This window comes from Liolophura sinensis, chromosome 2 (genome assembly GCF_032854445.1).
Source record: "Liolophura sinensis isolate JHLJ2023 chromosome 2, CUHK_Ljap_v2, whole genome shotgun sequence".
Classification (NCBI taxonomy): Eukaryota; Metazoa; Mollusca; class Polyplacophora; order Chitonida; family Chitonidae; genus Liolophura; species Liolophura sinensis.
Genome location: NC_088296.1, coordinates 14902318 through 14928676, shown reverse-complemented (window position 1 = coordinate 14928676; position 26359 = coordinate 14902318). Strand labels below are relative to the sequence as shown.

Sequence of the window (26359 nt, the reverse complement as noted above, 5' to 3'; positions counted from 1 at the left end):
AAAAAATATGTATATATTACCTGAAGTATCAATGACGTCAAACATAAAGTTCATGTATCTTTTCTGCCAATCAGGTAGGTCTGTTCCATTTTCTGCGGCCCTGACGCATTCCGTCCACATTTTCAGCCACTCCTCTTGCGTGACTTTGTCATCTTGGTTCTCATCCGCAAACTTTCTCAATCCTTCCCAGATCACTTCGAATGTAGCCTTAGCGTTCCTGTGCTTTTCGCTCCCAACCTCCCACTTGTGAATACCACAGATTTTCTATAATGGAAAGAGAAAGTAACATGATTGTTGTTAAACGCCACATTCATATATGAATATGATATATATCATATATGATATTCAATAGCGGCCAGCTTTAACGACGGTCAGTTTTAACGGGAGAAAGGGCAAAAAATACTTGGTGGAAACCACCCAGTTTAGTAAGCTATAGTCAAATTGTCCTATTTAAATGTAGTAAGCAGATTTGCAAGGCATATTGGTGCAAAACAACTGTTCCTCAAATAACAACGTTTACACTCCACAAACGCCCACAAGTAAGACGTCAGTCTTTTGTTTCCACTAAAGCCTAAGACATGGACTATGAGATGGCATAAATCATCATATTCCCTGATATTCACTGCCCTCGGTGGGAATTGAGTGAGTGAGTGAGTGACCGCTTAGGGTTTAATGTGCCTTATTGTTGCGTGACGGATTTCCAGTGTTTGTAGTCTCAGATTTCGTCTGCAATCGACCGTGAATGCGTAGTTGTGGTTGGTTCGTCTTTCCTCTCCAGCATTAGGGAAGCCGCTGTTTGACTGGATACAGTATCTTTTATTAATATTCACCATTTATCGAGTCTTGTGGATTGTTAATTTCTGCCTGCTGGATTATTACAGAAAACAAAACTATAAGCGAAATGTATGACTTGATAAAATGAAGATGGCAGCTCATAAGCTCCAGGTGGAGATTTATATTTTCTCCACGCCAGAGTGGGCGAGTATTCTATAACTCTTCTGCACAGGTGAATTATGAACTTCACTGAGATGGAGATCGTTGTAAATATCATGCACTTACCGTTATCCAGTAAAATGTTTTTGTGAAGTGGACTATAATAGTTCAGTATATGTTATTATCAACTATTTAGAGAAGTGACAGCCACCGGAAATGTAACCTTACGCAATTTATTAACTTATAGTAGCAAAAACTTTAGTTCTTGAAAGGAAATAAGTATTACAGCACTTTTGAGATAGCCCTGGCGTCTTATGGTAAATATTTCCGAATTTGGGGCTCAAACAAGGATGACTTTGATATGTCAATTCCTGTTTTGTGTTCACAAATAAAGGTATTTTGTTTTCGTGACACTTGGTTTTAAACATGTACATACTCATCGAAACCCACCAGGTTTTCTGATAAATAAAAATACATGGGCAATTTTAAGCGTCAGCAAACAAAAAAAAAACAACAACAACAAAAAATGAAAAGAAATAGGCATATTGTGCCGAGGATATATTTTATGTGCTGTCAGATCGCTTTACTACAACTCTCTAAAGAATATAAGGAGACTGAAAAGAATCAAACGTGTATTAAATCCCGAGTAAAATCAACAAGATTCTGTCGTATTTACATGAGTGCGGTCACTGACTTCCTCACCGGCCGTACGTGGGATGGTCTGACAGCAACCTGCGGATGGTCGTGCGTTTCCCCCGGTCTCTGTCCTATTTCCTTCCACCACAATGCTGGCCGCCGTCGTATAAGTGAAATATTGTTGAGTACGGCGTAAAACACCAATCAAAATAAAAAAAATCAAATATTTAAATGAGACTTGACAGTAGATATTATTTCTGCAACACCAGGGATGTGTGCCGTTCGGAACGGATGATCCTAATGTGACATCTGAAAACCCAAGGATAAACCACACAAACCTAATGTGATATCTGAAAACCCCAGGAAAAACACCTGATCCTAATGTGACGTCTGAAAACTCAAGGATAAAACATCTGATCCTAAAACACTTATACAATACTCATTGCTATATGTATATGTACATGTATGCCAGTAAAAACTTGCAACAATTTAGATTTGTTGATCTGTTTGAGATATGACAATCTGTTTAACAGAAAGCGCATGCATACCGCATGCTAATTATGCAAAATCTAAACACATGAATCAAACTGGTTTTTGAAAGTACGCACATTGCATCGCCACAATCAAAGATATTTGGAAGCAGTGATTGCACGGATTTCAGGGAAAGAAATAGGTAAATAATAAGAAAAATATTTTGCATGGATAAGGCTGATTTCAGTGTGTAAATGCACACTAAACTTTATTAAATGGAGAAAATGGCTTATATTATAAAACGTAGGCATGGATCAAGCTGGTTTTCGAACTTAGTGTCAAGGATCAAACAGTAAATCCGGGAACCTTATTGTGTTCAAATGAAGACATTCGGAGCAGTTATTGTGCTGTTTTCAAGGCGTGAAGAGGCAAGGCAGACAGGCAGATGATCAGACAGACAACAAGCCAACCAGACGGACGGACGGACGGATGGATGGGCAGACAAACAGACAAACTGTCTCTTTCATTTGAAAGACAATGACAGCATTAGACCAAATGTAGATATACATCACTAAAGCGTTCCGCATAATGTTTTGAAAGCATACTTTTTTATTTTTGTGATGTTACATAAACAATATATCGCAGATATAAGTAAGCATATTCGCTGTAAAGCCCAAGAACGACGTATTCCGAAAGCAGCTTTGCCTTTAGCAGGTGAGCGTGTGCCAAGTAGTGACTCGACATCGTGTTTCCGGTTTCTCTAACATGGCGTACATCATGGCTTCGCACGAATTACAGATTAAATGTTGATTTGTACAGTTACAACACCCATCGAGAAAAAAAGATGGCTGCGGCCATTTAACTCTTCCATTCATCTTCCGAAATAACTATGGTTATATTATTGTTTTTTTTTATCTATTGAAACGGTGCTCACATCGTTTGCACACGGGCGAATCACCTGTATGTACCAGGTTCAAATTCGGCGCTCTCTTGTCTCCAGCGTCAGGGTGTTTTTCAAAAAAAAAAAACCAAAAAAAAAAACCTTTATTTAAAGTAAAAGAAAGGTAAAACATAAAGTAAAAAATAACTGAAAACTATGCGTAGCATGGCATATTTTACTCAAAACTACTTAAACCATTGTGCTAGAAGGGTGTATGTTACCACATGTTAAGCAGAGAGATGGTCAGTTAGAATAAAGTCTTAACTCAGACAACGGGGTAAAACATCTGATCGTATGCCAACTGCCACACTCTCGTCATATGTACTGTGTCTTTTTGTGGCGGGACGAGTCCATGCTGTTAGAGTGTTGCTGCTGCTGAAGTATAATGCTAAAGAATGAGTGAGTACCTAGGGTTGAACGACATACTTAACAATTTTTCAGCCATATGACGACGAAGTCCTCAGAGTGCATGTAATATGCTTCCTTGTTGCAGGACGGACTTCCGCCGCTCTTTTATCGTGCTGCTTCACTGAGACGATTTACCGAAGGCAAGTCACCCGCACCATCGGAGCCTTTATACTGATATGTGATGAACCTGTCGGTGCACCATCCCTTTATGCTAGACGCAAAAGCGAGGAATCTACTGCCCCTCAAAGCGGACGCTTTACCAACTGTGCTCACGGTGCCCGTGTTGCCTAAAGCACCATACATGTCTTTGGCCCCACTGAGTCACAATATACTGACACCAGGCTAACCAGTCTGGTTTCCTTGCTCTCACCTCACAGTGTCCTGCGCCAAGCAAGGCACAAACAAGTCCTATTTTTAAAGTCTTAAATTGTGACCCAATGCAGAAATTTGTAAGTCCATAAATATCTATGTTTTATAATTAAAATGGCAGCAAGAGAATTAGCCGGCTCGGTGATGTGGTTTTTCCTTAGGACAACCATTCACAAAGCAGAAAGAAATGTTGTGCTTTACATTTCCTTGATATAAAAAAAAAATCCATTTACGAACGCAGATTTTTATAAAAAAAATATCATCAAAGAAGATTAATTATGGCGAAGCCAGTATAATCACTGGGAAGAGACACAGGTTTAGACTAGCGTTGGCTGTTGTGCTGAAGTGTTTTATTTTTGTAAATTGAAAATAAATTGCAATTTGTCCATTTATTTGAATATAAGAGTATCCTTAGTTTTTTTTTCTCCAGGAAGATTTTTTTTCTTAAGCTCTTGAATCAATTTTAGGCATTATTTTTCTTTGTGGGAAGACAGGTTTCCTAAAGATGAAATCTTCCTCTGCAGAGACTGATTTTTATATGTGACAATTAGAATAGCATAGCGAGAACTCTAGAGTAAACAGAAGACGTGTCCCTTTGTTTATTTAACTGATCAGTGTTTAACGCCACACCCAAGGTATTTTCACGAAGTGCCTACATAAAGATCAACACGCACATCTACTGTGTTCTCGCTGAAAGGCCTGACCCCAATGAGTGTGGTGGGGGATTGATAACAGAGCTACACATCGTCGCGTGATTTGGTCATGCTGTTGCTTTTATCAGTTGATCTAAATCAGCTCTGGGCATTGTTCATCAGATAGGGGTAGGCAGCAGCCATTATAGATATTACCAATTGAAAAAATGACGAATTAAGTGCAGCATTGTCGGTAGAGAATGTCACAATGAGCTACGGTTGATGGAGATTGGAGAAAACAGACGACAGTTGTCAACGCGCCAGTTGAAATGGTTACCTTGTTGCCATAGCAACACAGCCACCGTGTCGTATTCGGTTTATGCAGGAAATTAACGTCTGGACGGAAGGGAATGCTAGAAAAAAATACAGAGGCTTTGTCGAGGAGAGAAAAACACGGGAATTCACGTGATTTGATGAGCTTTTACAGTTCATCACGCCTAACATGCCGATTTATTTATAGAAGGAGAGAATTGGAATTTGCTGGGATTATACCCTTGGTTATTAGCTGTAGGAAAACACTCTGCCTGCATGGCGGGAACACGAATGAATCCTTAAAGAACACTGTGTACTGTCACTGACAGCGTGGCGAGACCGTTTGAGGAAATCGACGCATTTTGTCAGATTGATTAACAGGCTGGTTGCTTAATTCATTAATCGATTAGTTTATGTCGATGATTAAATATTAATCAGTGAGTGGTCGGAAAATTCAATAGAAATACCAAAAAGATGGCCTCAGTGATTATTAATGAACTGATTTGTATCAAAATTAATAGAATTAAGTTGTCAAGACAAGAACATATGGCGGATGTACGGTGTGAAGCATGTGCATTTCAAAACTACGTCCCACCAACAAGATCAACAATATACCCATCCCTAACAACACCATGCAACAGGTAAAACAACAAAAGACAAGAACAAACTGGTGTACGTAGGATGTGAGAAAAATAGGATTAAACTAATTCGAAGAAAGATGATTTAACCGCCTTGTTCACTTTCGTATTTACTCATATTTCATATGCTTTATTAGTATTTGCCGTATTTAGTAAACACAACGTTTTTGGCAAAAAATACTTTTAACTCTAAATAGTGTGAGTTGTTCCATTGGGAATGTTGGTTGAGCCACATAAATAAAATATATCGATCAAATGTTTTTTTGTCTGAATGATACAATCAGTGAATACGTCATGTGTTATTAGATTAGTTTCATTTCAGACTGCCTTTGAAAAAGACTTATGGCGTTTCAATTAATAACACTTTCAACTTAGAACACTTCCAATTACAAATGGCCCTGGAGGTTTTGCTCAGCTCCTCAAAGTTTCGCTGCGGGTTTACGTCAGGAGATTTGGCACGTGTTTAATTTCATTAACCTATAGTCCTACCGCCCCTTGTACAGCGGAATCATTAACCTACACTCCTATCGTCCGTTGTACAAGGGAAACATTAACCTATACTCCTACCGTCCGTTGTACAACGGAAACATTAACCTACACTCCTACCGTCCGTTGTACAACGGAAACATTAACCTATACTCCTACCGTCCGTTGTACAACAGAATCAGTTTTAGAATAGTGTTAAAACGAACTAATCAATCAAATAAATAAATACAGAAAAAAATAAATAAAGAAATAAACGATCGTGTAATACATACATGTTTGACAATTATCTTAATTTGTTTGAGTTAACGATTATTAGGCCTAACTATGAAAAACAGTGCCGAGGCATTTTTGGAGTTTAATTCATTTGTATAATCAAAACCAAGAGAAGTACGTGTTCCGCCGTAACGTACACAAAACCGAAAACACAATACACATTTAACAAAGGTAAAATTTCAATTGTCATTTGCAGACTTTGCGCTCTAATATCCCCATTACCCCTGAAAATCCCTATTCGGGAGTTTCTGCCTCTAATTCCCTTTTCTTGAAGGTGAAAATATCATACTTTACCAAGTGACCTGTCAGGCATTTTAGACAACCATTTCTTAAATTATCTTTACTTTAATATGGTCGTCTGAAAACAACTTCACAAAAAGCTATTCTTAGCTGACGGACGATGCAGGAGGCAACATTTTGACAAGTTACATGATACAGTATGGCTTTCTGTACCGTTAGTGATGAAAGAGTTCGACCTCAAAACTTCCAAATACCCACCGTTTTTGCTCCATTACCAAACAGGTAAATAGGAGCGCTGAATTATCAAAATCTCATGCCAAAGCACCTGTGAACAGAGGCATGGGCAAATGAGGTTTACACTGAGAAATATGGCTTTAGAAGGACATCTGTCTGCTGTAATGTTTCAAGTGTTTAGTATGATATATTCTAGCCAAAATCAAACCTCATTTGTTTCTTGTAGCCGTCAGAAGCCTGAGCTACAGAAATTAGGCTTTTACGTTTTACTTTTTTTCTTTGTCCAAACTATCAGAATGGGTGAAGGGATGATGTATGTTTACCATAACACTATTAGTATTACAGCCATATCGTGACGAGAACTTTTTGGAAGAAGGAAATTAAAAACGCACGATGGAGTCCTCCGTGGCTCGGTTGGATATCGCGCTAGCGCAGCGTAATGACCCAGGAGCTTCTCACCAATGCGGTCGCTGTGAGTTCAAGTCCAGCTAGTGCTAGCTTCCTCCCCGGCCGTACGTGAGAAGGTCTACCAGCAACCTGCGGATGGTCGTGGGCTTCCCCCGGGCTATGCCCTGTTTCTTCCCACCATAATGCTGGCCGCCATGGTATAAGTGAAATATTCTTGAGTAAGGCGTAAAACACCAATCAAATAAATAAATAAATAAATGCAAAGTACATGTACACAGGTTCGAAAACAACGAACCAGTCCCTGTGCATTGGGAAGGATAACGTGAGCCAGTTGACACGGCGAGTGTTTGTGCATGTATTCATGGCTTATAAACTTAACATGGAAAATAAAATAAAAGACTCACAGAATGGAGAGTAAAACAGCGAAGATATATACTTGGGAAATGGTCACACGAACCGGTAATCGGTGAAATAAGGCCTGTTGTCAATTTAACTCAGTTATGGTATTATTCCAAGGTTTCATGTAAATGTTTGAACAGTTGCAAATCACAGGCCACATAGCATTATGGTTTAAGCAAAATCAGGGGAAAAATGCAGTGATGTTACATGGAATTTACTTGACATCATCCGGAATGTACTTGACATCAAATGGAATGCACTTGACATCACATGGAATGTCCATTCTAACCGAAATCTAACATATCCATTTCATTTACATGGGTACCATTACTTCCTCGTTATTCTCAGATCCGTACGCTGCTGAATTCACGCTAATTATATGTTTATCCAAGACGCGGCTTCACAACGTTTAAGCTGTCGTAGAAGAGGTCATTTCCCACAGTGTTGTAAGGTTGAAGGAAATGGTTTTGTCGGTGTTTTCTCTTGCTGGCTTCCGAGGAGCTTTACAGAAGTAATGGCGTTTACCCATAACGGCTTGTGGGCGTTAAGCTAATGTAGACAAGGGAATCACGTGTGGTCTGTTTTATTAAGGAAACGCTGTTTTAAACCTCCAATTAACGGCGTGACGGTGGGCGGAGTGATTAGCAAATAGAACAGGGGTTCTAAGGCCAAGCACCGGGTTATTAACGTCCGAGAAAACGGGCTGATCTTAGGGCCAAAGCAGTCATCGCTGGCCACCGATGACAATTCTCCGACACGTCTGACAGCTATACTGTCCGGCCACAGGCATAAAGCTCTCAAGTTAATGAGCTGCCACAAATACGGCTCTAAAGCATCGAGCGTGCTACCATGTTCAGCGGCTCTATCCAGGCGGGAACGAATCCACTTCCTTAGCAGACGACCGTAGAGACCAAATTATCACTGGGCACATGTCGTACTCTAAAATAGATTTCATAGCGCCGATGCGCAAAACGTTTGGTATATGCGACACTGGATGGGCACTGCAATTAACTCCGAGCGCAGTTTAGGGGATGGGAGGGAAAAAAACCGAATATTGGGTTAAGAAATGGAGGCCTTAGTCGTGGAAGGGATGGAGGAAGCCAGTTTTTCATCCTCGAAATCAATGGTGTACGGAATGTTCAGCTAAACTTTCTCCGTTCTGTGTTTGGGCAAATTGCAGCATAATGTCAGTGAACTTGACAGCAGGTAGACAACAAAAACTAACCCTAACTGATCTGATGTCAACAAAAAAAGAGATATGTTAGGTTAAAAGAAAAGGCAAGGCTAGGAAAATGTATATAGGCCCCGATGAATCAATGAGGTAACGGATTTTTTTTTTAATTTATGTGATGTTGTAATCGAGAGTTCAAAGTTCAAAGTTCAAAACAAGCGCAAGTTATTTCAATAACCACGTGACCACGTAAGAATTCCTTATTAGATGTTAGTTTACAGAGTTACTTAGCACGTCAGAAATGGTGTTGAAGACCACTTACGTCTGTTTTCACCCTCTTCCCAAATACCTATTTTTGTTCTAATCAGTTTGTTGACCCCAGTCATTCAGCCCCTGATTAACGAGCACAAAGCCGTGTATTCAACACTCAGCCCTTTGCTTGTCTCTGTCTTACAGCGGTGGTTTGCTTAGCTGAAGTGCCATTAGTGAAAGACCAAAGACTGTATGCTCCGACGCGTTTGTTTCGATTTGCTGTTGCCTTTTGCTGCTAAAACCGTGGATTTAATACATGGTCATGAATTCACAAAGAGGATGTGCAAGGCCATGATCAAGAAACACAAGCCAGGTTCCCGTTTGAGTGTTAACACATAGATACAGTTTGTAGTTGCACTGTAGTTGTAAATTGTATATTTATATGTCACATTTGTCATGTGGGTTTTTTATAACGAGGGAGATGCTGTAGTTTTCACCTAGTTGTAACATGCTTGAGGCCTTCACGATAGGAATATTGGCATTTCATTACCTGATGCTCAGGAATAGAATAAATGGCAAATTCTGGTTGGCTGACTGGGTGAGGCGCTATGTCGGGTCACTTCGACATGACGTTCCAGTGAGGCATTATTGAAACTACAGTACCTTGCACTAAGAATGCTACAAAAACACCCCTTTGAGACATCACCAAGTTAGAGTCATGTGCAGGGAGACGTAAATCGCGAGAAAACATACAAATTTGACTAAAACGCGGTAGAAATATATGATAGAATATCCGAACATGCCTTTTCATTACCCATAAAGGAACGTTACGTAACTCGTGCGAGCATGTATACATGTAATACTGCCACGCCACGGCTTATTCTCTGCAATTCAGACTTAGAACTTTTCAACCCACTTAAAACAAAACTTCACAATGTCGCAGTATAAACTATATATTTTTAAACTTCCATATTTGTATTTGGAAGTTTTAGTTTGTACACATATTACAGAAAGAACTCGGTTACGCCAAATCATCTTCAAAAGATCAGGTGACAGGAGAACTTTTAAACAGCGACGGGTTATTCCAACCAATGTTTCCAACTTGTTTAGAAATGAGTGAGTGAGTGAGTGCTTGGGGTTTAACGTCGTACTCAACAATTTTTCAGTCATATGACGACGAAGGAATCATTAGGGTGCATGCACGTGTAATGTGCCTCCTTGTTGCAGGACGGATTTCCACCGCTCTTTTATTTAGTGCTGCATCACTGAGACGACTTACCGAAGGCAAGTAAGCCGCCCCGCCCGAGCCATTATACTGATACGGGTCAACCAGTCGTTGCACTATCCCCTTCATGCTGAACGCCAAACGATGAAGTTACAACTTCCTCTTTTAAAGTCTTAGGTGTGACTCGACCAAGGATTGATCCTGGATCTACCGGTCCCGAAGCGTGTTTAGAAATGAACTTAGCTCGCCTCTTCCGAACGGTTGAATACATTGCACAGGTTAATTTAGAATAAATAAAGAATTAAATGACTCCGTTGTATTGAAATCAAAAGATTCGGTGGAACGAACCATCTCAGTTTACGTCAAAAAGCTGAAAAATATATGATAATATATGTACTGTTAAAATTAGTTATTTCGAATTTTACAACAACAACAGAAACAGCAAAAATAGATTGCTAGAAAAAAAGTGTGCTCTATTAATAAATCTAGGTCAAACCTAATAGTATATCAATACAATATAAAATACAAAAGCATAGAGAGAAAAACCAGACGACAGAATGATATCTTAAAAATTGTCAAACGTAACTTGTGAAATTGTGCTTCTTGTTAATTTGCTTCCGCTGAGGCTGTATTATTCTAACTGCCCATGCTAATGCCGAAAACACGTGGGAAGGTCTGTCAGCAACCTGCGGATGGTCGTGGGTTTTCCCCGGGCTCTGCCCGGTTTTCTCCCACCATAATGCTGGCCACTGTCGTATAAGTGAAACATTCTTGAGTACGGCGTAACACATCAATCAAAAAAATCAAATAAATTATGCTGAAAACGTTTTAACAGATACACCCTCTGGCATCATGGCTTAAATAGAACTGAGCAAATAAACTGCAGTATAGTAAATGCATGTCGCTGGTATAGATTTATTCAAAATGCTGCGTGGTCACCACATTTAAAGAAACAATTACACGGAAGCATTGCAAGGGAAGAAGTACGCTCGCCGTGCATGATACATTGAATGCACCAGCGTATCACAACACGCCTCAGGACATCTGACTGTATGTAATCTTGTGGGTGGAGTAATGCTAGACTTGAGATGCTCAGCCTGGTGGATATAAGTGCTGATTCCTAATGACGAGCCATCCAGCAGTTACCAACAACGACATCATCGTAAAGCAGCTGGTGCAGAGAGAAGGCACCGATGTTGATCGAGAGTCAGTTGACTCCCTCATTCTTATGCTATCAAATACAGTTTATCTGAATTTAATTAGTCTTTCGGCCTCACCAGTCGATATGTGCGATGTTGTTATGCGCGGTTGGTATCGATTAAATGTCAATACTGAAAATAAACACAATACGATAACGTAACGACGCTGAAGATTTCTCAGCAATGGTTAACATCGAGATTTTGATTCTACCGTGAACAACATAGAAAAAGGCAACGGACTGACTGAGTTCGCAGTCAGAAGCTCGGCATAGTATTGGTTTTTGCATACATGTATAGGTCTGCATTAGTTTCTGAGAAAGGGCTGGAACATGGGCAAAATGATAGTCTCTAACAAAAAGTTCACGGTGGAAACAAAAGTCAACTAGCAAGAGTATGTTTTCTTGAGTGTTTTGGGAGCACGGGAACTCCAAATTCTGTGTCGAAAAAAATCACGATTTGTTCAAGCTTGACCTGAGAAGCTGCGGAATGAATTCTCCGCCCTTCCAGTCAAGGAATTTATCAAATATGTAACACATGGAAATATCTACCTGGTTTTCAAACTTATCTGAGGTTCAGTAAAGTTAATTGGGATACTAAATGTTAAAAGAAAAGACAACACGATGCCAAATGGATATACGCATGTATGAATCTCTAAAGCATCTCGCTTCGAATTTAGAAGGTACACATTTTTTGTTTTGTCATGTTGCACCGCCCTATGTCCGTACTTGAAAAAAGCAAATGTATGCATGTTGAGAACATTGATAGCGCCACTATGTTAACAAGTCTAACCAATTAGGCGCCAGTTATTTCTATAAACCGGGAACGGAACTGTTACCGCTGACTGGATGCATACCCTGTTTAACCTCTTAGCTATATGAGGTTGGGGCACGTGTGACACCTCAAGACCTCGTACATGGAACAACTGCCAGATTAAAAGTTTATCTTTTGACTTAACAAACACGCCGGAAGACGATGACCGTGGTCTTTTAATTCTGGTTCCATTTCTCTTCTCTTTTTAGATAACTAAAACTGTACACTGTGTATTGTCTTTGCTGCTAACAGACATGGGACATTGTTTGAAGCGGTCATCAGAAGAATGTAAAGCTCACAAACGAAGAGACGAAGTGACAGATCCAGTTTAATAACACTTGTTTCGCTTTCACAACTATGATAACAAAAAGGAACGTACCTTTGGATGAGTTTTTGCGAATTCCTATTAGATGAGAAGGGCCACATCAAAACTACAAAAAGTGAACATAATTATAGGGGACAGGGGACATACTCACTTGTAAGGCTAGTTCAAAATCAGCCCATTCAATAACCCCGTCTAAGTTACTGTCTGCAACAGAAAACGAGTCAGCCAATTAAGGTCCAATTATACACTGTAACATACGCTCAAAATAGTTTACCTTTTCGACTGATCATATTTTCACCAAAGGGTCAGTTTTGCACTTGGCTTTTTCTTTTGGCTTTTATAGGGGAACTCGTGGAATCTTAGGGACTGAGAACTGTGGAAAATCTGTAGATTGTTGCAATTTCAGTCATTTATGTATTTATTTTTTTTCTTGTTCATGCGCGATATTTTATGTGAAACAAACTGTTACGGGTATTCATAGGAGAGAATGTGTGGCCAATGAAAGGTCATATACCCAGGACATAAAAGAACTACATCGTACAGAACAGAAACAAAGCAACGAAGGCAGTGTAAGAGCTGGCAAAAGCTTGCACATATCTGGCATAATCCCGTCCCCTGCCAATTTACATCAGGTATGGGTTCACTTTAACGGGTCATGCAAATACTTAAAATAGTAGATCGGCTGTAAGTACGACCATTAGTACCGTTGCTTAATCATAATTAGCTTAAACATGACAGTGATCACAGTTGTAAATTATTAAAATAAATCAATTATTTAATCCTAGTGTATGCAACAATACGTAATTAACGAAAGACTTGCATCTTACGACGTAAAATCAGAGCACAATGTGGTGATAGGCTGGTGGGATCCGGTCTCTCACGGCATCATTTTTACTTAATTCTGCTTAAGCCATGGTGCAAAGGGGTTTGCAAATTGCTACAATTTATGCATTTACACAATGAAGTTAGAATAAAACCCTGACTGAGGTACATGTACAGTGACAAGAGGACGTATTCCAGCCACCACACTGTCGTGGATGCTCTAGTTCTGCTCTGTATGCCGTTATATTTTAACTGTTCTTGTCAATCATTCTAAAATAGTAGTAACTTGTGCGCCACCACGATAGCTTAAGGGGAATGATTTTATTACATTATACTGGTCTAGAATTACTTAAATTCTTTTTCGTCTCCCCTTCGAAAACACGAGCTATATTTATTAGGGAATATGTCTAAATATTCTGATGAAATCCGTTGGTTTATTTCGGGAACTACTATCCTCAACTCTCAAAACAGACCGCTTTTACCGATAAAAATGTATTGTGCACCGTATAAACAAAAATTTAAAAAATGACAGCTGCCCGCAATGACCTACCGTAGAATACGTTGAACACGTGCAGTATTTTTTTCTTTTGGAACTCGGAGAGCTGATATTCCGCCATTGTTTGTGCCTTTTCCTTCCTCTTGGTCAAAACCTGGAAAAGAGTCATGAATGAATTGGCAATTAACTTCGGTACAGCGTTAATAACGACGTCGTATGCGACTGTGTATGTCGAGCATTTCAAAGGAAACATTGATTTAGTCGAAAGTCAATGCCGCGGAAGCCGTAGCAGATGAACAATCAGTCAGGTCTTCCTTAAGAAATACGTATCCAAGCAAAGGTTTTACAGCTGAACATGAGTACTCGGAAGCCCTTCGGAAATCAGTTGTTACTATAAGGCTTCCGAAATATATGATATTGGGTGTCGGGAACCAGCCAGTGTAGCGTGTATGCAAAGGCAGGAAATATATAGATCTGTTAAAAGCCCTGTATGACTTGTATGATTAGGAACACTGTTCAATGTTTTCATAATTGACTTGCTTGTACACAAACAAGGCAGCTGAATGTACCCTACACATAGTTTAAAGAACTAGCCCTTATACATATATACGTGGTAACAGACTTTTGCACACCAATCGTCATCCATAATGGATTTTCATTATCAGCAAAGACAAACTCAATTTTCCAAAACAACATTGCCCCGATGGCTCAGTTGGCAGAACATCCGCTTTGGAGCGGTAGATCCAGGGTCAATTCTGGGTCGAGTCACACGTACGACCTTAAAAAATGGGTTATAGCTTCCTCGCTTGACGTTCAGCATTAATGGAATAATGCAACGACTGGTTGACCCGCATTAGTATCATGGCTCGTGTGGGGCGGCTTACTTTAGCGGCACTAGATAAAAGAGCGGTGGAAATCCGTCCTGAAACAAGGAGGCACATTGCATGCACTCTTAGGACTCATTCGTCGTCATATGACAGAAAATTTTTCAAGTGCGACGTTAAACCTTAAGCACTGATTTACTCACTCACCCACTCACTCACCCACTCACTCACCCACTCACCCAGGGAACTAAAAGTATATCAAGTAAGACATTATTATAAATCAATTCCCTTAAGCCAAGTCACAATTTTCCAACCATGCCAGAAGGACGCAATAACTGTTCTAGGAGAGTAAACTGCAATTACCCATTTCTCAAGTGTGCAACTTTTATTCAAAACGATGTGTAAACCCTTTCTATCTTCGTGTGTTAAGCAGAATTAGGTGTATTTGTAAACTAGATCAGTAGAGATTCTGTAGCTGAAGGATTCTTTTTACAGGGGCTTGGGCAGTTTAAGGATCAAGTGTTGTAAGAACATCACATTACGCTCATAAATCTACTAGGGTTTTGTTGCAAAACTTTTTTCCCAGCTACTTGTATACTTTTATGAAATACCTCAAAATGGACAGCCCTTCTCTCTAATGATACAGCTGTCATTATCGTATCTACGACTCTTGGCTTTCATAGCACTTAATAGCTTACTGAGTACATTGATTCACCAATGGTATCGATATTAAATAGCCACACTGCAGATGTTTAAAGCACGTTATGTATTTACGTCAAGCGCTAATGTGCGTGTGCACTGACGTGAAGTACCTATGTTAAAAAACCAATTGTATTCGTGCACAACGGTACTCTAACAAAGAGGTTATAATGCTCACATGTTCATTAATTGCAAGATTTTTTTCAGCAGACCAATGCTTTAATTGGTTAAACCATTAAGTTATAAACTGATATACCTACTGTATAACAAATTCAGACTTTTATCCGCCCAGTCTACCAATGTCCCAAGTTCTTCGTAGGTAACGGTACGTATAATGGAAACAATCATTTGGGGAGAAGCAGTTAGGAACGTGTTTTCTAAATTTCAAACATATAGAGTACGCTATCTCCACGTCATGAATACATCTTACAAAGTTAAAATTCATAGAACCCAAATGGCAAAGTCAACATTTTTGGCGCCGATACTTGTTCAATTTGCAATGAATGCTGCTCGCCAGTGACCATATTTTAATGGTAGTGTGCCTTAATATTTTAAGCGAAATGAAAATAGGAATTTAATTATTTAAAAAATACAAACTCTTCATCATTACAAACATTTTTTGCGTGCTCACATAAGTGCACAATGCACGGTTGACTAACAAAAAAAGCCCAGGGTAACAACGAGCTTGTTACAAGTTAGCACTACTGTAGGCATTCCTTCGGGTATCCTGCGCATTTCCAAAACTCCTTTGTGCAATCAGCTCCACCAATTGCATTTTGAAAAGACTGCAATTTATTGCCAACAAGAGCATAATTAATATACACATTATAACTGGTTTGAAAGACCCCTGCTCACCTCCTTCGCATTTCGATAGCGTTGCAAATGGAAACCCACTCTCCAGTGATTGCAGCATTTATCAGGTATAATAGGCCGTGAACGACTGAATGATTGATTGAGATTAGGCGGTGTACTCGGGACCTAATTGGGGGCCTCTTTTTGCATTATCAGGATGAGGAGGCAATTATGTGGCAGATGCCTGGTCAGCTTCGGATATTGATGCGCACGACGCACAAAGCTATTCATTTATGAACCACAATCCCCTTTGATCCCTACAGCGGAGTCCCCTAACCGCGTCCTCGATGAAAGGGGATTCCCCTAATTGGACGATTGTCCCGAAACTGCTTCCATTTCTTCCGACTGACGACGTGAACGGCACTGAAGAAGCTTGAATCTCGATGTAGAGATACGCTAACTTATTATTTTCGTCAGATCTGTCGGATCGTTATCTTTTTTTTATAACTCCCGAGTTCCTGTCAGGTGTTGGCCGCTTAAGCTTGTTTTGTTACATTATAAAAGCACGTTCCGTCCCTAAGCTCTACTAATACACACGTACCGAATATATGGGTGTATACACTGCTATGTCCAAGTGTTTGTGACAGTTACGTTGTAACTTTGAAACTTTATTTTCGGCAAGACAATTTGACAAATGAAGCCGAGGGTTCGAATCCAGCTGTAGCTGACCTGACTTTTTTCATTAAGGAGGATCGTTAGGTACATGACCATTGCCACTAGTTTTTGCTGGTATTGTGGCTTCCTCTAAGCTTGTGTACCTTCGTATACTGCAAAAAAAGTTTTTGATTCCATTTGTTCACCTCCAATGTTACGGCATATTCGCTACCAAAAAATGCTAGTAGAGCTGTTGGTGTGGTCTCATATGAAGTCCACCACAATCTAACACACATCGAGGACAGAAAAGTGAAAATCTATGCAAAAATATGCCCGCCAGGTGTATCTGCTTATAAAGAGCAGTGGTTTGAAAGAAGCGGTGCAGTTAAGTTAAGCTTATCCCGTCACTTTCGTTGAATATGAGTAGCAGTCTTCAACTAACGTTACACAGCGCACACACCCTCACGAATGCTTAGTAATTCAAGATCAGGCAACTTTTAGCCACTCGGCCACGGTCCGATATTCCCGATTATATATATATATATATATATATCTGTTCCTCACTCAGCAGCTCAATCTCTGCACTTTGTTCTTTTTCCTCGTGACATAAGGGCAGGAAGCCAGTTGAGTGTGAACTTATCTATTTATTTATTTGATTGGTGTTTTACGCCGTACTCAAGCATATTTCACTTATACGACGACGGTCAGCATTATGGTGGGTGGAAACCGGGCAGAGCCCGGGCGAAATTCCATCCGAAGGTTGCTGGCAGACCTTTCCACGTACGGCCGGAGAGGAAGCCAGCATTTGCTGGACTTCAACTCACAGCGACCGCAGAGTGTGAACTGAGAGGAAGCATAACAAACGACGCATTTTTTTAGCAAAATACAGGCACATGTTTGGCAGCGAGTTTGCGTGACAAAGGTTGGCACAAAGGAGGTTTGATTTCAAATCAGGCTTTGGGCAGTCCATTTGTACAATCTTCGCTCCCTTGTTGGGGCTTTGGTGACAATGTGAAGTCGATGTCAGTGACGAGGCTGTTTATGCATTTGAAGATTATTCCAGAACATTTGGTTTCCCACAATTTCATGTTCGTGTAGTTTTTTTAGTAATCCAGCAGATGCCGGTGTGCTACATTGGCCATACCAGTAACACTTCACTTATGAAACCAAGTTTAAAAATATGGAGTATGACGCTAAAACAAAAAAAAAACAGATAAGTAACATACTATAGTGTCAAGAACCAAGAAAAGACATACATGCACGTATTGGGTATAATGCAATGTTATATTCCAACGCATGAACTGTAGAACCTGGACACACTCTAGAAAACATACAACAACCATCATGATTTATTGATGATAAAAATGACAGCACTTTACCGTTGACATCAACAGCCATATTTGGCCCTGATACCATTTAAGGGCAGTCCCATGGTTAATTGTAAAAAATGGCATGAACTGTATGCAGATGGACAAGGATATACATAGAAGCAAACACACTTAATATGCATATATGTATATACATACATGTGTAGCCCCAATGACATATCTCTAGAGCCACGCCCGATCTCTGTCCCCAGTGCTTGCTGTTTGGCTGGATCCTACGACATTAATGAATATCTTGTGATCAAGCAGACTAGACGTGGATCCCACCTGTTCCCTATTTGAGGAGTTGCCATGACGACGTTGTTACCATGTCGGCCTCTAGAGGACCATTAGGCAAAACTTCACCGCCATGCTTCCAACCCCCATAAGGAGCAAATGGTCTACTAATTGATTCAAGCCAGCTAATGGTCTTGGTAACTGACCGACACACCTTCCACCATTCTAAATGACCAAGAGTTTTCACGAACAAGTTGTCAGACATTGGCTCTGTGCATGAAGTGTACACGTGAGAATTGGCTGACACCTTAACAAACGGAAGTGAGACAGGGAGAGCAAATCTTACCAGCTATTGTGATGGCAAGAAAGTGGATTTTCACCAAAAATTTAGCCCAAAATTGCGTCCGCTATAACGGAGTTTCTTTTTTAAACAGTACGGGACTAGGACTGTTGGAACAACTCACACCTGTCTAATGATCTTGTATTACACCTGCGTAATGGATAGGTAATCCATCAGCACCGTCACAGTGCTATCACACGCCTCCACATGGTCAAAAGGTCAAAGCCAGGCGTGGTCAATTTGTCCGAAACATTAGTGTCAGTCGATTCGCGTTAATGAGAATTGTAAACCATAGCCTCGTACATAGCCATTAAATCAAGTTACGTCCATGTGGATATGTAGCAGATTGGGGTTCAGGCAAAGCAATTTCTGCAAAGTCCACTTTGGGCTTGGCGCTTACTTTGGACATGTTAATAGGATCATTTCGTCACCTATAAATTACATTACTCAAACAGGAAGATGTATCGAGCAAACTGACCTGAATTACGTTTATGCACAAGATATGAACGCACACGTATCCTTCAGGCTCGTATTAAAAGTGGTTAAAAATGAAGCCAAAGTTAAATGCGCCAAAACGAATTCCTGTGAATCATTCCGATCAGGATTTTGGGCACATGTTTCCTACAACTAATTAAAAAAAAATTAGCAAGCGTCCATGGTGCTTAACATCTTACACTATCAGTACATATAACGGGGCAAAGAATAGAAATATTACTTTGTGTGACATTGAGAAATTCTCTTTGAAGGCTCTCACAAGGAGGAAAGGAGGGCAATACTGGTAAGGAAATGATAGGCAATGATTTGTCCTGCTCGGCCGGTGGATCCGACTGTCTGGTTTTCTTTTTTCTAATTGCATAAAATACTCTAAAACAACGCTAACTAAGAGACATGTTACTTGGACCACAACTATTTATTTTTTGTCACCCATGTCACGACGTTATATAGGTTTACGTGCATATCCTCGACACCGACCTGTATCCAGGGGATACTCACTGGAGCACTACAATAACCCCAATCCAGCCTCAGCATATTTACATCAGACTTAACAATATTTGCCCTACTGTGTTTTACCTAAAGTTTGGTATGAACAATTGGACTTTCAGAAACACGTAAAGGCCTTAAAATGGTACTTTTGATGCCATCATTCAAGTTTTCCTCGTAAGAAACGAATCAAACTTGACAGAAAACACATATAAGGCCCTAAAAGGTGGATATTTTAATCAGAATAAAGCAAAATGTCCCACTTGAAACTTTTAGGACAGTCCAACGATGCCGATTCGAAGGTAACAAATGCTGTTAATCAATTGATTGACCCCGTGAACATCGCGATGTTGGCGTGTTTAAGGTTCCTTCCTGGATTCGCTGATTATGTATTGTTTTATCGCCGTGGCGATGACACACAGAGTTCTTGTCGACAGAGTAAGAATGGTAATTAACCTTTATAATTGCCGTGTATGGCAACAATGGCAGGGGGTTAGTATATCGTCAGTTGCATAATAACTTTCAAATGCTTCATGGAAAGAGATTGCCTCGAGTCAAGAGTAAACATTAGGTCAGTCCAAACCAACGCAGGCTTTTGTTTATACGCGAGGAACCTAAGGTTATGGCAGACTACACTGTAATGCTGTATGAAATTATGGGCACCCATAAGTAAATACAATAAAATTATTCCATGGCTGTCAACGTAACGCTAATTGATTCAAGTATCAACGCCACACTCGTAATAGTCTGATGACACAGTTCATTGACTCGGGTCTGATTTTTGTAACGTGCTCTTTTTTCTGCTTTTGCTCTAAATATGATGGAGATGTACGATGTTTTTGAATCGTTCAAATTCAGATTAACTGAAAAGGGAAAATGAGAAAAACTACCCCTGTAAGAAAGCTGTTGCAATTTAAGCAGAAAATAAGAACGAATGATTAAGCCAGATCCACATACAATGGCCAAGTGGTTAAAGATGTTTCCAGACTTCACCAATCACCACCTAACGATAACAATCTAGAGTATGGCCTCAAAAGACTAAGGGATAAGTAAACATTTCGTGAGGTTGGAAGTTCAAATTATAGATATTCACATATCTATATTTAGTATATATATTTAACCATATTTAGTTTACCCGTTTTGAGTTCTCTGCGTAAAAATAAGAAATAAAGTCATACAATTTAATACATTGAATGAAATTATTTGGCAATGCCCTCGTCGCATTCGCCACCACAAGCCCACGTAATGATAATTAAAAAAGTGACGACACCTATAAAGAGTTAGGAGGTTAATTGCTATAGACACTCTACATATAGCACGTGTTCGGGTATAAATGATTTTACCGAACGAAAATCCTTGTTTAAGGAAAAAGGCAATGGGATAAACAAGCAAACAAACACCCCAGCAGATAAACACTGTGACGCTTTTCTTGAATGGAGAGAGCTCTTTCCAATGCTGATTCCAACAGTAACCTTTCCAAATCATACACTACATAAATGGAGGTCACAACTCTTGGCATGCAGGCGTTGCACGTGGTTGACGCTTCTGTACGCCTGTGTTTATATTTTGTATTCCCATTCCATGTTTAACTATTATCTTCTCAAAATCTCATATCTCAACCTCTTATAAATTTACCTCGGTTAGGGTTGCATTCCGAGTATTCCTGTAACTGCTTAATTAGCAGTAAGTTACACGCCCTCCTCTAAATGTTTACCTCAATTTATTACTCGTCACTATTCTCGAATTACTCCAGATCCTGTGTGTCATCAACTACATCCTCCCTACAGCGTAATCTATCCAACCATCAGTCATCACCTATGCTGTGTCAGACAAAATCGCCAAGTCTTGAACACTTGTGACCAGGGTGCGAAAGAGATTCACATTTGAATTAACCGCAGACTATAAACTACCATGGTACACGATTTGCTCTAGTGATTTCGTTTATTTTCGCTTTGACATCTTTAGTGTCATCATTGAAAATCGTTCACTGATTCTCTGTGCATTAATCCGTGCTGGGATCTTAACTTCCATGCTACACTATATGTACTTCTTTGATGTGCTGTGTTGAGTGCTGTGTTGGAATTGGTTCTAATTACTGAGCGCAAGCGTCTATTATTACTGACGGTTAGTAAACGGATGTCTGTTTCGACGCCTAGATTCACCATGACAATCTGCCTAACTACATTACAACAAGCTTTATCCCATTTTGCGGCATGAAGTGAGTTTGAGGCACAGTCTCCCTGGTATTTCAAGCTCCGGGTTCAAGCATTGGTTGAAAAACATCAGGACAGTCTTTTATAATTCCATTTACTGACAAAAACAGCCTTGCGGCATGGTTTGGATCAGGGTGAAGGCCACGACAGAATTGCACATGTACATGGATGCTAGACGCTCGGTCCAACACATTCAGATGGATCAAATCAAACTGGAACATAGCAGACTTGTTTTTTTCGTCTTCGAACTCTGTCGGCTCCCTCCGGATACGACACGATCGGTATAAGTCGGTAAACATCGCTGGCGCCAAATTACATATCCGCTGAATAGCACCGCAATTGAATGAATTACCATTAGCCAGTGGTGATGGAGAACAGAAGCAAATTCCCAGCACCGCAGGCGTAGAATATCAACCGGGGAAATTCCCTAAGCAGAATACAAGAGAAACCTAATAGAATTTGTCTGAAGGAAATGACATAACAGTGCTCAGAACGCAGCATTAGGAAAACTCGACCCACGGGATCCGATGTGAAGACTAAAATTGCGCCTTATGGCACGGGCAGAGAGACGGAGAGAGGGACACGGGGTGGGTGGGGGTGGGGGTGGGGCGCATGGAGACAGAGCAATGGCATACTTAAGTTTTTATCTGTGGAATGAAACATACGGTTATATCCTTTCCTGGGATAATAGCGGGAACCGCTATGTAAATTGCATTTGGCTCTTTAAACATACATGCATGTATATTGTACCAGGAACAGTTGGGAATAGGAAACTAGAGTGCATAACGCAAGTGGTTATGCTATTAAGCCCCATGTACATACATCCTGTGATTAGACAAGCAACCAGGTGTACGAAGCAAGGGTCATAATTAAAATAGACGGATCATTGGAAATTTTGCTTCTCAAACATATTGAAGTGAACATCTTTGTGACGGCCTTGGCCTACCACTTGTGAAATATCCGGACAAGTGCATGTGTGTGCCATCAGCATTACTGCCTGTCTTCGTACGGTGGATTCCGAGCAAAATTAGAATTAACTCTGTCGCATGGGTACGGATGATGTCATTTATGGTGGATAAAATGGGGGTTAGGGCGTAGGACGGTAGACGGAAAGGGATGGGGGTAGGCGATGATGAGACCAGTCTGTCTGAACAGCACTTAACCGCTTTGTCAACCCCTTGGCTACGCCTGATGAACATATTCTCCGAGCTGACTGAATTGGACTGACTTGAGCGAGCCCGAGGCTAACGAACATTGTTGAAGAGAAAATATGGTTAATCCAATAGGTCTAGAGATGGTACCCCCTGGGCATAAAAAGGTGAAGAGAAGATCAGAATCGTACAGTACAGCCAGGCAAATACATCTCACACAGATTGAAGTTTACACGTCAGTCACTCGAATCTTGAGGAGGTGTATGACTAATTTTCTTTTTCAGTGAAGTTATCCACTCGACGTTCCGCCCATCAAATGCAATCATATATGCCGGTAACAAGCTTTCACAAATACTCAGAATGAGTTAAACTTGACCTGCAGATGTCCAATTGTGGGGCCAGGTATGTAGCACGTTTCCATGGCAACTGCAAGTGTTGATTGTATATCCTCGAGGCTTTTAAGCTTTAAAGCAGTTGGTGAACTCGATGACATAACAGCATCTCTGTTTTCTGCCATGGAGAAAGAACTTTGGTAATTTTTTTTTTGACATCCCAAATTTTGACATTTTGCTCCCCCAATTTGCAGTACTCCATAAATAGTCAAGGGCTGCAATGAATTGTGCAAATCAATCAAATATCTACCTTTTAATGGATTACAATTTACCAACTTCAACAAAAGAAGTTTACGCAGCCACATCGGGCGTTTGTGTACCATCTTTTCACGCAAGAAACTCCTACAGTCTACTTTGTCTAAATTTCTCTCTAAAGCAAAAACTTCATATTCCCTTGTTTATAGATCGAGTGATCCGAGCGTGCATGAGAAACATTCCACAAAGATTCCTTTGATCCGAAGGCCTCTTTGAGGTAAATACATATAATTGGCTCAGTTTGGAAGGTCCTAAGCGAAACGGACACGCGATTAATTGGGACCAGGTTTGCATAACCGTCAACATTAACGGTACATGATTGACGCTAGGAATGGTTTGTACAGGCATAATAACTAAACAAATACACAGAGAGTGATCCCAGGAACCATCGTTTTCGTCTCACCGCCTTTTCATCTCTTTGTGGTAAGATTTGTGCAGTAATAATATACGATTGATTAAGAGACATTTCGCAGACATCATCAAAGGAAACATCAAATAATGTACGCAAACCACTGATGGCGACACCCAGACACCAGCTGACAGTACGTGTCTAGTGAGAACACAAAAGTGGTGCATTCAGTCTTGTCGTAACACGTTAAACTATTGACCAATGCAGTATTGTACACATGATTTTGGATTATGGTACAAGATGACAGGGACTCCCTCGTGACAAGGTACATATTTCAAGCATTTATTGGTCTTAAGTCAAAATGTGATACAGATATGGAAACATAGCGTCCTTGTTAAAGATACGTCGACATGTTTTTGTTGAGGCGGACAAACTCCATCTGTGGGTATTCGTCATCCGGATTGCTTTCAACAATATGACAGGAGGTGATATTTGCAAAAGCAATCACACCCTATCCTTGAAAAAATTTAAAATTCACAAAGCAGTGAAGCTAATGCCGGGTGTCATATTTGATGATAGTGAGTCCAGCGCCAAAGTTCGACAAGTACAGATGTCTCCAAGCCTCCATGTCACCTGACCACGGTGCTGTTGTTCAAACAAATTCCTGCCAAGCACAAATGTGTCGGACCAGCAATGTCGGGACATTGAAAAAAAATATGACCATGTATAGGGCCGTTCAGGTGATCTGAACTAAAGCTAAATAGTGTCCTCATCAACCAGTCGGTCATTTCATCAATTAATCAAAATATCGATCTCGTCTTCCAGACTTTTTTCTCTCATTGCATTGCCTCTGCTTTATCCCCCATGTGAGTAGGTTGTACACGCCTAACGTTCTAAAGGCATACCTATCACTCGATACAGTTGGGAGTAGCTTATTGTTGAACGTCGCATACCGCGTTGATCCGTTCTCAGACAAGATTAGCCATAATGTATCAAAGGCCTTCGGCCAATACAAAGAGCGAGCAATGTGGAAGACTCTGTATGCACACTAGCCCATAGATAAACAAACTGTACTCCTTGTGTAGCCAAATTTTGTCTGGGTTTGCAAGACAACGTTTGGAAATGCAACTTGTTGAAAACTTGTCGAAATACGTAGGTTTTGTTGGTGGAATAAGTAGTCGTGGTTGAATAACAGTGTTTAGTAGGCACAGTATAAGCATTAGTTGTGCCTACAGTTCTCCGGCGCGGGCATTGTATTGCCTGAAATGTTCCAAATGCACATTTATAATCTACTGAGATTAGCTCAATGTCTGAAGGATAGTATGGGTAAACGGGCAGTTCCAAAAGCAGAGAAATGTCTTTGTGGTATATGGAAATGCCTGTCAGCAATCTGGGAATGGTCGTTTAACCCCCCTGGGCTCTGCCCGCTTTCCTCCCACCATGATGCTCTCCGCCGCCGTACAAGTGAAATATTCTTGACCACGGCGTGAAACACCAGCCGACTATATACCTATATCTGAGTAAAAGTGAAAACAATGCGCCGTGGGATTTGATGTGAAGAGTATGTGACAGACTACAATTTGGATATTTAATACATACATACTGAAATTCACTCGAAACACAGCTGTACCTCAACCATTGTACTCATGTGCTCTCAGTTGGTTAGCGCGCTAGGGCAGCGTAATGACCCAGGAGTCTCTCACCAATGCGTTCGCTGTGAGTTCAAGTCCAGCTCATGCTGGCTTCCTCTCCGGCTGTATGTGGGAAGGTCGTGGGTTTTCCCCAGGCTCTGCCCGGTTTTCTCCCACCATAATGCTTGCCGCCGTCGTATAAGTGAAATATTAAATAAATAAATATATTTAAATATACAGATAAATTTTTAGTACGGCGTAAAACACCAACCAAATAAATAAATTTAAAAATATAAATAAATATTTATTTATTTGATTGGTGTTTTACGCCGTACTCAAGAATATTCACTTATACGACGGCGGCCATCATTATGGTGGGAGGAACCCGGGCACAGAGCGGGTGAAACCCACAACCATCCGCAGGTTTCTGACAGACCTTCCCACGTACGGCCTGAGAGGAAGCCAGCATGAGCTGGACTTGAACTCACAGCGAACGCATTGGTGAGAGACTCCTGGGTCATTACGCTGCGCTAGCGCGTTAACCGAATAAATAAATAAAAAAATGTACTTATGTACTCGAAAAGAAGCAGAACATCGTGATTTATAAAGTATGGAGATGTGTCTTAACGGAGTATTACGTAGAAACATCATATTTTTTGCCTGATTAAATCAGTTATACTGAAATTAGGTGTAATTATTTGGGAACACAGGATTGTCTCAATGACTGAAACATATATTACTCTGAATATTGATAATAATCAAATCATCACTAACGCATTAATGCATGTTTAATGAATT

General features: G+C 40.4%; 1 protein-coding gene across 1 annotated transcript in view; it reads right to left on the bottom strand.

The window, feature by feature from the left end:
• Window positions 1-26359, bottom strand: part of LOC135462863 (sarcoplasmic calcium-binding proteins I, III, and IV-like) — a 54828-nt gene that overhangs the window by 4133 nt on the left and 24336 nt on the right. Inside the window, exons 2-4 of the mRNA XM_064740152.1 lie at window positions 13734-13833; window positions 12513-12565; window positions 21-264 (exon numbers count right to left, since the gene is read on the bottom strand). Of these exons, the coding sequence (XP_064596222.1) occupies window positions 21-264; window positions 12513-12565; window positions 13734-13800 (364 nt within the window). The 5' untranslated portion in view covers window positions 13801-13833. The remainder of the gene's footprint in view (window positions 1-20; window positions 265-12512; window positions 12566-13733; window positions 13834-26359) is intronic.